The sequence below is a fragment of the Alexandromys fortis genome, unplaced genomic scaffold (genome assembly GCF_014885135.2).
Source record: "Alexandromys fortis isolate MF-2015 unplaced genomic scaffold, M_Fortis_MF-2015_v1.1 scaffold_26, whole genome shotgun sequence".
NCBI classification, from domain to species: Eukaryota; Metazoa; Chordata; class Mammalia; order Rodentia; family Cricetidae; genus Alexandromys; species Alexandromys fortis.
Window position 1 is genome coordinate 13127735 of NW_026067894.1, and position 15575 is coordinate 13143309.

At 47.3% G+C, this 15575-nt stretch overlaps 1 protein-coding gene across 1 annotated transcript in view; it reads right to left on the minus strand.

The window, feature by feature from the left end:
- The window catches only part of Csmd2 (CUB and Sushi multiple domains 2), a 549310-nt gene that overhangs the window by 236933 nt on the left and 296802 nt on the right, over window positions 1–15575 (minus strand). The window contains exons 9-10 of the mRNA XM_050156211.1: window positions 15173–15297; window positions 5961–6082 (exon numbers count right to left, since the gene is read on the minus strand). Of these exons, the coding sequence (XP_050012168.1) occupies window positions 5961–6082; window positions 15173–15297 (247 nt within the window). The remainder of the gene's footprint in view (window positions 1–5960; window positions 6083–15172; window positions 15298–15575) is intronic.

A 15575-nucleotide genomic window follows, 5' to 3' on the forward strand; every position in this document is an offset into this window, starting at 1 on the left:
ACTATGTTGAGGAGGAACCCTCTGTCCAGCCACTTAACAACCTTAACAGTAGCAAGCTTGTGTGATCCACTCTCACTCCATGTGGCCCTCGCAGTCCTTCCCTGTCAAACGACTTCACTAAAATGCAAGGTAGTAAAACGTGGATCTTTCCTTGATAGATGCCGTTGAGGGGAACCAGCTTCCTGTGTTTTCTGTGCTCTGACCTTAGGCACTTGAACTAAAAGACTTTGAAATGTTGGCTAAAACTTAAAAACAAAACAATTTAAAAAGCTCTTTCAAATGATAGACTAAAAGCTATCGTTCTTCAATTCCTATGTGGAAGCCCCTTGGACTTTATTAGGGGTCAGGCCTTCTAGAGTGGTAGGTAAGGTAAATGGGGTTCTAAAAGGGAGAGAAAGGGGCACGATGTTGTCATAGGAGGAGGAGCTAGAGGAGCAGGCAGCAGTCTTGGAGGGCTTCTTTGTATGCAGAGAGGTAAGGGCAAGGAAGGACAAGATCAGTAGGGGGCCTACAAACCTGATAGAGTCCTCTGCAGAAGTGAGATCTGCTAACAACTTGATCACACCTGCTACCCAGCAGACCTTTGAGGAAATGAAGGTCTGCTGTCTAAGGCCCCCTGCCTGGAGTGCAGCCATTTTGTTGGAGCAAGCATGGGGACTCCGAGGATGACTTGGTGCTCACAGCCAGCCTTGGCCTTGAGTGCATTGTTGATATTTAGGGACATGCAGCTTTGGTTTCAGGAACTCCTAAAGAAAAGTCAGGAGCCGGAGGCCACTGCTCCCCAAGGTGGGGACACCCCTGTGTAAAGCAGCAGGGGGGTTAACTAGAAATCAGTCTGTCTGCTCTCACCTGGCCTATCTGCCCTGTGAGCGGAGCAGAAAGCTGCAAAGCTCAACCCTTGACACTGACAGGGCAGAAGGCAAGACTTCCCCTGACCGCCCATGAGGACGAGGGGCCCTTGCACAGGACTCTTTATGTTCCTTATGCAGTTTTGAAACCTTTGTGGTGAAAACGTAAATCTGAAATGGGGTTATAACCAGAAGGGCTCCAGTACCAGCCACAGTCCAATACAAACTCCCCATGGAAAAACAAAACAAAACAAAGCAAGTTCTGCCTTAGTCTCAAATAATCCCTGAAGTTTATGATTATTCTAGCCATATACTCAGAAGTCAAACAGCATAGATTGAAACATGGTTCTGGGAGTCGTGGGAGGCGAAAACTGACCCCCACATCAAATGTACAGACTTCATATCAACAGACACAGACTACAAAAGAGGCTTTGTCAGAAACCGATGAAGGCTCTCAGCATCCGAGGACGGGGAAATGTGATCAAGAACATGTCAAAAGGACCAGTGATGGCTCCACAAGTGAATGTTATTTACGATTGGTCTTCGGTGAGTGAATTTAACATCTAGGAAGAGAATAAGCGACCAGAGGAGAGGGAAAAATGTGAATCGAAGAAACAGAAGACACACAAGACACACAGAGAAAAGTGAACTTTTTTTTTTTTTTTGAGACAGAGTTTCTCTGTAGCTTTGGAGCCTGAAACTAGCTCTTGTAGACTAAGCTGGCTTCGAACTCAGAGAGATCCACCTGCCTCTGCTTCCCGAGTACTGAGATTAAAGGTGTGTGCCACCAGCGCCCGGCTGGAAAATGAACTTTTTTTCCAACCCCTTAAAAAGGGAGGGGGGAGACAATAAAGATGAAATGACAGTGAGAAAGATAATGGCTAAACACTCGGCCAAACACTCAAGGACAGGAGGAGAGGCGCAAGCCACAGATCCAAGAAGCTTGGTGAACTCACAGGAAGCTGTGTGAGATGCCCACATCTGGACACGGGCAGTGAAATGTTGGGCAGCAAGGATGAGGAGAAGGTCGGGAAGCAGATAGAAATGGCACCATGCAAGGACGTGATGACAAACTAGGAGTGAATACAGCAGAGTGATAAATACACCCGCAGAGAAACTGTCGACTCAAACGTCCGGGGGTCTTCTCCTAAGAGCTGGCTAAAGAGAACATCCCAAGACGGAAGAGAACTCAGAAAGCTTGCTGGCAGGGGGAACGTCCTGCAACAGCAAGGAGATGGAGCAGGAAGAAGGAAATTCTCCGGAGTAGGACCGTGATGGAAGCGACTGGAAGCTGGGAGGCGGTGAGCACACAGGGAAGCCTGAACCAGAAGCCTGAACCAGTGCTGGTTTATTAAGGAGTAACAGGGGTAGAGTGTGGGAGGCCATGGTGTGACTCGGGAAACCCCTGCAGCAGGGAACAGCCTGGCCACTCGAGATGCAGTGTTTTCAGAGCCCTGACCTCTCGGGAAGAAGGAAACACGAGATCATAAAACTTGGGACTTATTAAATGCATATGCATATTGCCAGAGTTTTTAAGTGAACTCTAATAGACAGAACCATATGGTTAAATAATACGATTAAGTAGTCTGAATTCTCTAGTTAAAAGATTATTAGTTTAAAAAAACCCCAGCTATGCACAAAACCCCAAGAAGTATGAAGTAAAGGTTGAAAGTAATTGAATAGAATAATAAGAAACTTGATCTAATTGCTGGGGGTGGGGAGTGGGGAAGTGTCAAGGAAAAAAAATCACCAACAAGAGAGAGTCATTACATAATTCTTTTGAAATAGTTGATCTACCAGGAAAGCGTGCAGTGTTCAACTTGTGTCTCTAATTACACAGTTGCAAAATACAGGACACAAAAATCGACAGAACTTTAGAGAAAAACAGACAGACACAGTCACAGTGGGGGATTTTAATATCTCTCCATCATAGGGCATTGATTAAGAAGACAAAAAAGTCAATTGAGACATAAGACACACACAACCAACAAGCTTGATGTGGTGGAGAAATTACAACACAAAGCTACAAAATGTACCTTGAAAAAACGTGTGTTTTTTTCAAGCACCCATAGAACACGTTGAAAATAACCACTTCTGATCCAAAAAAAATACATCTCAATTGATTTCAAGTGATTCAATATATAGTTTTCCCTAAACATAAACTTTATAACCAGAACTTTATAACCAGAAGATTTTCGTTGTTTAAAGTCCAGATATATTTCTAAATAACTCATGATTGAAAGAGGAACCAATTATGGAAAATGGAAGATATTCAGAACAGGGTGAGGGGTGTAGATCAGTGGAAGAGCATTTACTTAGCATGTGTGAGGCCTGGGGTTCATTTCTTTAGCACCAAAGTTAGAAAGGAAATTAGAAAGGGGTGGTGGTGATTGTTCAGTGGTTAAGAGCACTTGCTGTACTGGCAGGGGTCCTGGGTTTGGTTCCCAGCACCTACATGGTGACTTCAGTTCCAGGGGATTTAACACCATCTTCTGACTGTGTGTGGAAGATCCTTCTTTCCGTGTGTTGCTATTATTGGTTAATGAATAAAGAAACTGTTTTGAGCATGTGATAGGGTAGAGCAGAACTAGGCAGGGAAAACTAAACTGAATGCTGGGAGAAGAAAGGTGGAGGGAGAGAGAAGCTATGCAGCCCAGCCAGAGCCAGACAGAACTTTAGCTGGTAAGCCACTGCCACATGGGGATACATAGATTAATAGAAATGGGTTAAATTAATATAAGAGTTAGCTAATAAGAAGACAGAGCTAATGGGCCAAGCAGTGATTTAATTAATACAGTTTCTGTGTGTTTATTTCAGGTCTAAGCTAGGTGGGTGGCAGGGGACCAACAAGTACCCCCCCAACACTGACCTCCTCAGATGCCAGGCTCACACACACACACACACACACACACACACACACACACACACAGATGAAATATCCAAATATAAAATATAAATAAATAAATCTTAAAAATACAAATCAAAGCCTAGGGACTACCAGAACTAAATGTTGCAACTATGTGCTCTCTCCAAATATATGTATACATGTTACTTATATAAATTTGTTGAAGTATTGTCAAAATAATCCTCAGAGAAAAATTTGTAGCTTTAGATGCTGAAATAAGATTGAAAATAATGGACTAAGCAGGAATAATAAAATGCTAGACGAAAAATAAAATAAAACCGAATACACAGAAGGTAAGAAAATATAAAGAACAGAAATGGATGAAACAAAATGTTTTGAAAGGCATGGCAACAAAATCAAACTCAGTTCTTTGGAGAGATCAGCAGGTATGGAGCTTTTGACAATACTGAGTTTTTTAAAGATGTAAATCAAAAAGGGAAAATAACACAAAAGCACAATATTAGCATATATCAGTAAGCATAACTGTACACAGAATACTTTTATACTACTTTTGAAATTTTAGTTAAATTAACTCAAGACAGAAACAACTGACCTAGATTACTCCTTAGTCATCACAGATATTGAACCTGGAGTCTTATCCCCCAGCACCAGATGCACACATTTTGGCTGAAAAAGTCCACAAAACTTTGAAAGCGAAAGTTATTGCAATTTTCCCCTGACAATCCCAGGAGGCAGAGGGAAACACTTTTCAAACTATTTTATGAAGCCAGCATTTTTTTTGATGCAAACTTTTGGCAAAGACAAAATAAAAGACCAGACCTCACAAAACAGAAACACATTATTAAATAAGATAAAATTATTATTAATTTAAAGATGATGAGCATGACAGTGTCCACATTTAAGTGGTGAGTAGAGGACCTAGGAACGAGGCCGGTAACGTCGCAAGAGCCAACAGACACTACTCACTACAGAATGAGAATCAAGGAGCAGAACAAAGACGGTATCGTGGGTGTGGGATGTTGTTTGATAAAATTCAACATCCGTCCTCAATAAAAAGCCTTGGTGAACTAGGATGGGAAAGATACTCCCCCAAGCCCCAAAGGAGACTTTCTATATTAAAAGAAACATTCTCCAGGAAACATCACACAGAACAGTGAAGAAACAGATTTCACTCAACATCAATCCACCACCATCACAAATGATAAACAGATGGGATAGGAAGAGATGAAACCATCATTCTTTGCAGATGTCAACTGCCTATAAACACAGTCAGTGCCAAGGAAATCTCGGATAAATGGTCTCAAGATATTTATTCTTTATAAAGAAAATCAAAGTACAAAAATGGATTACATTTTTGAATGAGCATCAAGAAACATGTAGTGTTGGATTTTGAGAGTCATGATTTATGTTTATACGAATCATACTGTTATATTAATGAGACATAAGATATAGATAGTATTTAGGAGTAAATATATGAAGAAATGAGTAAGAGTTGTAATAGAGACAAATTTATTGAGTGTCACTAAAGAAACCCTAAGCAAATAGAAAGGTATACCATATTCATGGACCAAAGGACCCCATATCAACAAATCAGACAGAATTCAAATGATCCAACAGGCTATTGTGGACCCTGGCAAGACTGTTACATTTTTAAAAGATAACAAAAATATTTGGAATTGTAAAAAACTAAAAACCCAAAACAACAACAACAACAACAATGCCCTCCCATGTGACAGGAATGAATACATGAAAGGTTTTGGATGACAGAGAGTAGGACTGCACACAACCTAGGAAAACGGTGAGGGAAGTTCATAAAAAAAAAAAAAAACAAGATTCCACGCATGTGCAGTCCAAATACTGGCACATGAAGCTTTGTACTCTAGGGACACACAGTTGAGTATAATAAACAAGCAATGCACTAGAATAACAAACACACTTCAGGCCATGGCTGTGTCTGACGGTGCTGAGGATGGGAGATGGTTGGTCTGGGTGGAGCACCATCAGGATAGCTGATTTCTTTTCTGCTTCTTATGCAGGGACAGGGATACTCAGTGTTTCTTGAATTAATGTTATTTATATCCTCCTTATGGCTTATCAAGTTTTCTTAAATTCAATAAAGGCAAATGGAGGCTCTCTGCAGAGAAGTTACCACCTGGAGGCTGGTGGGTTGGCAGGCCCTTGTAGGCAATCTGTCCCTAACCTGCACCTGCCCACAGGACCCTGATTCCCCACTGTGGGAGCCTTACCTTAGCGGGGTTGAGTGCTGTGATGATCCACACACAGTGGGCGTTGTTATCATACTGAATGGGGAAGTTGGGGGAAGTGATGATGCCCGAGGGGCCTCGGAGGTGGGCATCACACATCCGGGCTGTGGAGAGGAGATAAGATAGACATTTCAGTTTAGAGCGGATACAGCCCTTCCCATCTCCCACGCACAGCCCAGAAGCGACGCCACCTGGACAGATTCTACCCAGGATCCAGCTGCTTCCAGCACCCATGCCCACCTTTCCCAGCAGGCTCAGAGGACGCCACAGTGCCTGGAGCACTGTCTTATGGGCAGTGATGAACTGCCAAGGTAGACTCAACACTCTTCTGAAGTCTATTCTTCCTCCCCAGCTCCACCGAGAGAAGGCAGCTCACCTTCCTAGAGAGTGCGCAGACAAGGGCTGGGTGGGTCACAGGCACCTAGGGATGTGCCGAGCATCCTGTGCCATCCCTTCTTGAGGCTTATTTTTCCAAACCAGTGATGTGCTGCTCTGAGCCTCTAGACTGTGTGCCTATTAGCCTGACTTCAGTCCTTTCCTCTACCTCCTTGCGGGCTAGGTCTCAGGATGTCCTAGTGAGGGCCACCCTACTGGGCTCAGCATGCCTGTGCCTGGGGACTCTACCAAAAGGCCTGACTCGGTCCAGCTCCAGTCACCAGAGAGAGCCTGTTGCTCCTCTCCTCCAGTCCCTACTCAGCCCAGGCCTTGGAACAGGCTTTTGACTGGAAGCGTAAAGACTCAAGGTGAATTAGAAGTGCTCTCCTCAAGTAGATATAAAGTGTTATCAATCACGGCTTAATCTAATTAAGCTCTTTAAAATAGCTTCGAAACTAATTAGATTAAGGGGTGATTGATCTCATTTAAGGTTCCACGTTGGGTCTAGGTGTTGGCTGCCTTTTGAAAACATGTGCTTGGAGTCCTAGCCACCCCATTTTTCAACGTTAGCACACGGCTATTTTAATAAAGGGCTCCGTGAGCCTGGGCTGTCATTGCCCACATGGCAATTCATCCCAATTGCAGGCAGAGCGCCTAAGAGTAAAGACGGAGTGCACAAACTCAATAGGCCTAAGCATGTGAAATGGGCGTGCTGTCAGAGTTGCTTTTGGTTGATGACCTCAAACTTCTGGAAGCTCTTCTGTGTGGAGTCAGGCATGACAAAGCTCCAGGCTTTCCCAGAGAGCCCCTCCCTGAGGGGTCTGAGAAGCAGGACCCAGGGCCCCCTCCCAAGTGTAATGAATCGCTACTCCTTGTGTGCGTTGATTTCCACGCTCATTAGTTCCAACATTTATTATGGGCCAGCCAGAATCTGGGCTAAGAAAAAATGTCAGCAGGGCCCCGCCTCTCTCAAGGACCACAACCAAAGCTGGAGGCATATGTGAGACCCCGAAAGCCCTCACATACGAGCACAGCAGGCATAGTTACAGGGCTGTTTTGAGGGGCTCTGGGTCAGCACTGGCGTCCCTCCCCCCAACAACTGAGTTAAATATGGATCGAGTTTATTCTTGGTGCCTGTGTGAAGGTTCCTGGGTGTGCACAGACTAGAGGTCAATGCTGGGCAGATTTCTCCATTGCTTTCCAGCTTAGTTATTGAGACTGAGTCTCTCAAGTCATCGGAACCCAGAGCTCAGTGATTTGGCTAGGCTGGCTGGCCAGCAAGCCCCCAGAAACCCCTAGCACTGGGGTTACAGGTGTGCACTGCCACACCCAGCTTTTGCATGGATCCTCATGTTTGTGCGACAACTACCTTATCCACTGAGCCACCTCCCCAGCCCCTGAACTGGACTTTGACACCCCAGTCCCCATGCTCTCCTACGTATCCAATTGCTCCTCTCATTTTGTGGTCACACTTGGGGAGGATGGCACAGATGAGGACAGTTCAACCCTGGGGTCTCAGCAACTTAGCCTTTCCAGACTAAATCTGGCTGTTCAGGCCTGAAGGAGTGAGGACCACTCTCTGCCCCTGACTCTTTCTCTTCCAAGTGGGAGAGGTGACTGCATCTCAGTGAGTTCTGGTGTGACGTTATACTCGCCAGCCAGGAAGACTCCTGTGCTAGGGACAGGATTCAACAGAGGGGTCCCAGGTCTGCCAGACTCAGCGTCACAGACAGGAGACTCCTGTACTAGGGACATTCTCAGGTCCCGGGTCTGTGAGACTCAGTGTCAGACAGGAGACTCCTGTGCTAGGGACATTCTCAGGTCCCGGGTCTGCCAGACTCAATGTCACACTCACTTCCTTTCTCTACAGTCAGATTACCTCCCAGGCTACGGACTGCTAGTCTAGCTTTCTTGAGGCTTCTATGTGTGTCTCTAACGACATTCATTCAGGAGTACGTGGGCGTCTTACTCAATCACTTCCCACTTTAGCTTTTGAGAGAGAATCTCTTACTGCGTCTACAGCTTGCCAATTTAGCTACGCTGGCCAACCAGCAAGATCCAGCTCCCCACTTGCTCTGCCTCTTTAGTGCTGGGATTACAGCTACAGGCTGCTATGCACGGCTTTCTTTTTTCTTTTTCATATTGGTTCTGGGGTGTTGAACTCAGGTCCTCACGCTTGTGTGACAAACACTGTACTGACTGAGCCACCTTCCAGGGAGCCTAGGGAGCTTCTCTTCATAGGCTTTTCTGTCTGATATGATTCCCACCTTTACAAAGAGGACCTGAGGATTCGGCGCTCTAGCCCTGCAGAGCATCCTCACATCCTCACACAGCTTCCCTGGCAGCATCTCCCACCTCTTTCGGGAAGTCTGATTTTGCTGCCAAAAGACTCGATTTATCCTGTGCCTGTTTCTAAGAATTAGATGGTATTTGCAGTGTGTTAAAATATGCCGAAGGTAATTAGAGAGAATAGGTCAAAAGGCATTTACCACTTTAAGGACTTGGAGGGGTTTAATTAAAATATGACAGTCTCCAGATAGCACTGAGTACCTTAAGACAGGTTAAGGATGGAATCTCAGCTGCTTTTTCTGTCTGCTGTCTAGGCAAGGTCAGGCAAGGGATGCGCCAGACAGACAGACACCTTCCCTCTGAGCAGCCAGCTCCAGGGATCCCACCAGCAGATGGAGAGCTCCTTGCTGTGACCCAGATGGGCTGGCCAAATGGCAGCTTCTCAGTGTCTGGATCAATGAATGAATGTATCTTCCCATTTTCCTATTTGCAATTTCCCTGTCTAGCCTATTCTCCAAAGACTCCTGCCCATCTTCTGGGGTTCCCACTCTTTCCTTGGGACATCACGGTGCTATGTGGCTGGAAACAGGACCACATGGACCCACAGCCAATTCTAGACTTGAAATAGTATGACTGCAAAGCAGGGAACCAATTCAAGAGCAAGAGGTGTGCAGTGCAAATGCCCCATCTCTAGCTTCTCCTGAAATCTGATTGCTACCTCGATTCAGGCTGCCTGCTCTTGCTACTCCTACGACTGACCTCCCTCCATCCCTGAACACAATTCCCAGCCCACACAAGTTATTTATTTATTTATTTTTTGACAAGGTCTTGTTACAGTAGCCTAGGCTGACCTGGAACTTCGGTCTCTTGCCTTAACGCCCCCAGTGTTAGGCATGAAGACATGCGCTATTACACTTGGCCTCCCGCTACCCATTCAAAGGTCAACAAATCCCCACTGTAGTGCAACATCTTCCGAAGCCTCCTGCCTAACAGAAGTCTTTCTTCTCCTCTCTGAGCCCTGTTTCTGATGTCTTCTGCAGTGAACGCCTGTTCCTTCTGCTGCCAGTTCTTCCTGTGAATGTCTGCCAATTCCGGGACTTATATCGGACCCATGGCAACTACTGGGGTCTCTTCCATTTTCCTGGTTTCCCTTCCATCCTACCCTCCTAACCCAGCTTAGACCCCATGGTCTACCATTATGGTCATGTTTCTGCAAATGGCAAGTCTCTCTTCTCTCTCCTCTAGTCAGTTGCCTAGGAGACATCAATTGTGGATCGTCTCCCCAGTATTCTCCACAAAACTGAGCTTTGACAGGAAAAAGAAAAAGAAAATCACAGGAGAGGGAAAGGTGATGTCTCCTTAACCTCATTACCAACCTCAAACGCTTCCAGGGAAGTTGCCAACCACCCTGCTCTGTTAGTTCACCAGCTCTTGCTACTCAGAGGCCCTCTCATGCCTTCCATATGCCCCTCGGACCCTTTCCCCTTCCCTTAACCCCACTCTGTTCTCCTGGCTGATGAGTTTGCTGCCTTCCTGTATTTGGAGGAAATGGGAAGCCATTTAGCAGACACCTCTTCCTCCTGACTCCACAAGGTGCAACCTGCCTGCTGTTTATCCTACTCTATCGGAGAGGTGGCCCCTTTGAAGTGCTGGTCCCTTCTATAGGATCTGGACCACTGTCCCCTCCATCCAAGGAACAGCCACATCAGGAGCCACACACCGAACCCTGGGGTCCTTAGAACCAGGGAGTCCAGCTGTCACAACCACTCTTCTCTCACTGATACTTCCGGCAGGATCACCCTGTTCATGACGTCCCAGGTGCCCTACATCCTAGGCCCTTCCAATCTACTGACCCTACACTTCTTCCCATCTACTGGACCCTCCTGACTCCCTTTTCCCCGCCCAGACTGGGCCTCAAGACCACTCACCATCATCTCCAGGTCCTCATATTTACCTGGTCAAAAGCCTACCTTGACTCAAATATCCTATCTACTCTTTTTACTTCTTAACTTCAGGGCCTGGTGGCCACTGGGACAACAGTGATCACACCACAGTTTCAAGGTTTGCCATCCAAACAAGTCAGCCTCCTATCTCTGGTCCTCCTTTGATTCCATCACCAATTCTCTGCAGAATAGGTCCAATGTCGTGCCAAGTCATTTAATCCCACTGGTAACTAACCCTTGACCTTTCTGACTCAATGGCCTATATCTGCTTGAGCAACTACACACATGCCTCGGTTTTCCTCCTGCTCCTCCGACCACACTTTCCTCCTTCTCCATTAACTCTTCCAAAGCAGTTGCATGAATCCCACATGGGGGTTCTCAGTATGTTAATGGTAATTTTTCTATATACTTGAAATTCAGTCAAAACAAAGCCATTAGCAGGGTGGGGGAGCTGCTCCACACTGTTCCCCCACATTCCAGCTCTGAAGGAGGTCCAGGTGCACTTCTCAAGTGCAAGTAGCCCAGAGCCTTTGGAGCAAGGGGTTGAAACAGCTCAACTGATTGGCTTCGTGCCCTTGGGCAAGTTGGTCAACTACTAGAAGCTTCAGCGCAACATGAAATATGGTTATTGCCACTTGCCTCATAAGGGAAGGATGAAAAATGCCCAGTGCCATGCTTTAGACAAGTATAAATGGCTTAATAAATGGGAGCTTTGTCATTAGCACAAACAGGTAAGGGACTTGGGGACATTCTTAGGGATGGGACAATGCGGCCTGGGTTCCAGTGACTCACTAAGACATCTCCGCCAGAAAAGGAAAGAGGAGAGAGGAAAGAAGGGAAGGGACGGGGGAGGAAGGAGGGGAGACGAGGGGAAGGAGGGGACAGGAAGGAGGGAAGAGACAGGAGAGGAAGGGAAAGAGGGGACAGGAAGTAGAGAAGGGATAGGAGAGGAAGGGAAAAGGGGGACAGGAAGGAGGGAAGGGAGAGGAGAGGAGGGGAAAGGGGACAGGAAGGAGGGAAGGGATAGGAGAGGAGGAGAAGGAGGGGATGGGAAGGAGGGAAGGGACAGAAGAAGGAATATAAGGTGGACACCAGTGTTTAAGGGGTTGGCTCAGGAATCTGCTCTTGTGATGGCCACTAAGGAGGAAGACAGACATTGTAATGATCATGCCAGTTAGTCCAGCCTGCTTTGTGCACAGTTCCCAGGTTCCCCTTCCAGTTTACAGTCGAAGGAAAAGATACAGATCCATTTCAGCAATGTCTTCTCTGCCATCGGTGTGTTAATAACAAAGGTGGAACTTGAACTTTGAGTCCAAGTATGGTATTCCAGCCACCCCAAATTATTGTATTCTAAATGCATATGCACAGACAGACAGACATACACACACATACACAGAGACAGACGCACACACATGCCCACATACACAGAGCCACACTTCTTGTTCACTCCCTGTCATGTGTTTGGTGACATCAACGTAACACAACCCATGTTCTCCCTTTCTCTTAGCCTGCTCTGCATGACCAGGCTTTTATAGGACACTAGGTATGGGGTTATGTGTCTGCAATCCCTGCACTTGGAGGGTGGAGGCAGGGGTGTTCAAAGGATCAGGGTCATCTTTGGACACTGAGTGAGGTAGAGGCCAGCCCGGGCTACATGAGGCCTTGTATCAAAAGTTAAACCAATGAAGGTTTTCTAGGAGTCAAGGCAGAGGCTAACTCCTGAGGGAGGGAAAGGAGAAGCAGGAGCACACCATCAATTTCAAAACTTCTGAAATGTGGGCACTGTTCCATCGCCCTCAGTCACATCAATCATAAGTCCGGTTCATTCTGGTGGCCCTCGCACGTTTACAGGGAACCTATTCTTTGCCTGTCTGTGTTTTAGTATAACTAATTGTGCGGAGATGTGAATGATTAAAGCCACGGCACATTTTACACGCATTGGCGGGAACACAATACCCCATGTGTGGTGGCCAGAGTGCTTTAGGTTGCTGTCTTTTGGCAACCTGTTTCAACGTGGAGCTTCGTGTAATTGAATGGCTTTTGTCCCTTTTAAATTGCAACAGCAAGGTTCACTCATGCAAGCTGTCCCCCCTCCACCCCACACCCCCCCAAAAAAGAAATCACAATTACAGTTGAAAATCAAATTAGTTTAAAACAAAAGATCGGGGTGGGGGGAGGCTTAAAGACTGCGGGAGGAGACCACTGCATCTAAGATGGACTTTTGGGAAAGCTGCGGAAAGATTGCCCGAGTCTAAGCCCTGGCCTTCCCTCTCCACAGCCTGTGCAAGAGGAACAATGAGGAGGAGGGCAGGAGAAGGCAGGAGGGTCAGGCTGTGCTGAGAACTCTCCTCCACCTCCCATGTCAGTAAAGTGCCTGGCTTCCATTTCACAGTCCCCAAGCAGTGAAGGAGTGGTTTCCTCCTTCAATAACGAGGGTACTGTGGTGAAGGGTAATGAAGGGCCTCAGTCAGGGCTAGCGAGCTGTGGGACCGCAGAGGACAAGAGAGTGGCTTCTGAGAGAACCCACAGCCACCAGAGGACGAGGTGTGCTCCCAGCTCCAGCTAAGGGCCAGCAAGCAGGGTAGGCTACACAGGTGTGCACGTGAGCCTCGCGGGCGGGTCCAACCGGTTCTAAATGAGCACTAATGAAGTTCACTGCTTCACTTGGTGATGCTGTGGGGGGAAACAGGGTAGTGTGTCTTCAATTTAGCAGGAAAGGAAAAGGGATTCAGCGAGGGAAAGGGCCCAAGGGCACACAGCTACAATGGTTGGATTTGAGCGGCCACCCCCACCACCCACTTTCACGCTAGTAGGGTGTGCAATGGGGTAACACAGGGGAAAGGAGCCCAGTGCATAGTGGAAGTGGGCAGAGAGTTAAGTGCAGTGTCAGAATCACTGGGGATGGCTTCGATGGGGCCCACGACACATCTGGAGAAAAGAAGTGAGCATATTGCTTGATGAAAATCCTCGAGAATGCTAGCCCTTCCTCACCCTGGGCCTTTTCTTGTGAGTAAAGTGTCATGACTAGGAACAAACTTCCTCCAAGGGAAAAGAGCCCACCACTGTCAGATGACTTTGCTGCCTGGGCTTCTAAAAGAAGTTCTGAAGGGATAGAGTGGCCCACTGGATACTGGTCTACACACTGGATACTCCGTACCTTTCTATGCAGCCATTGTCTTGGAGTTCTGCACCTAGACTCATGGGCCATTCAGTTATCCATCCATTCCACTGACTCATTCAACACTTGTTATAATGCACCTACTGTGGACGAGGCCATGACCTGAGTGGTGACCAAGGCAGGGGTCCCTGCCCTCTACAGGCTGTCCACCTTCCTTCTAACACCTACCAAGCCATAAAGTGTATATGTCGCCTCAGCATCACCCAGTCAGCACCCTGAACCCTGCGGCCGAGCATGGGCAGGTACTATTGAGTGCTTTTGGAGGGAAGAAGGTTAGCCCAGAGGAAGTAGGGAATCTGTCCAAACGGTCAGCTATACTGGGGATTCTTTCCTTTGTGTCTTTAATTGTAAATAAAAAAAAGTAAAAGGCAGTAGTAGCCATGGAGGCTCTTTGGAATAACTGGGTAGAGAGGAGCCAAGGACCATCATACACCGCAGATCGGGGCCACCTTAGAGTTGAACAAACGGGCATGAATGCAAGGCCTGCCTGAAGACATTTTCATGGCTCCCTGAGATTCCTCATCAACACATTTGCAAGATAGACCAGGTTTTAGCTCTGACTTTGTGCGTTCTTCTGTATGATAACGGTCTGGCTGTCTTCCACAGCCCCCTCTTACTCTGCACAAATTTCATCTTGATGCAAAGGTGCTTACAAAGCGAAGCATCACCTCTGGTCAAAAGGATCCAGACTAGAACCATTTTAGTGGGCCTTTTAGATAGACCTTCTCTCCGAGAGGGGTCCTCTGCTCTCCGGGGCTGTCTAAGAGCTGAGTGCCATCCTGCCCCGCTGATGGCCTTTCACCCACTTCCAGGGCTTTAATATCATTTATGGCCACTGGCAGGCAGTCTTCTTCGGCTTATGAGAAGGTAGGCAGTAGGGCTCTTGAGGACAGGTACACTGTCCGAGAAGCCCACAGAGCTGCCTTTGGATGCCAATGCTTTGTATATAACTCTGTATAGATAAAAAAACATTGCTTCAGAAGCCACAGGTCTGTTTACTGCAGAGTGTGGGCAAAACAACAAGGACACTGGGGGCAGAAGGCTGGGATAAGTCTCTGTTATAACGGATGGATCTAACACAGGAGTAGAAGGGGTGGCTTGCTTTCCTGTTTCTGTGTGGTTCTGATCTCTGTGTGCGCCGTGCCAGCAGCCTGCTTTCCATGGCCCTCTCCCATCAGACTGTGAAGTCCACGCAGGGCAGGGGCTTTGTCTGTCTCCCCACCTCTCTATGCCTGCTCTTAGCAAAGGCCTCGGCATAGAGAAAATGACAATAAACACGGTAATTGGTCAGAGATGCAGGACCTGAGTGCTAAGGAGCAGCAGAGAGCAAGAAGAGCCAGCCTGGGGGGAAGGCCCCAGGCTCCAGGCCCTGGCTGTCTGCATGGCCTCCCTTCTGCAGGTGCCCTCACCTCGGCAGACTGGCCTGTGGTCACTCCAGGCTGCAAACATGTCGCTCACTTTCATGCAGGTGATCCGCTTGGACCCTTGCAGGTCATAGCCTTCGTTGCAGGTGAACTGGACGCTGGATCCTAACCTGGGAGACAAGGTGTGTGTGAGTTCATTCCCTGGGCCTGCCCAGCCCTGCCCTGAGGAGTATGCCCTGACCCCCGAAACAGATCTCCCAGGGGGAAGTTCTTTCTCCTTCTGGCCTTTCATCTGGGCTCTTCTGTTCAGCACTTAAAATCTGTTGGAGGATCCAGCTCCCTTCATCTTAGCTGTTTGGGAACATTCGATGGTTTTAGGTTTGAGTTAAAAAGGGGACTCTGTGAGCAGAGAGAGCTGCTGTGAGAGAAGCATCAATGAGGGCTAAGG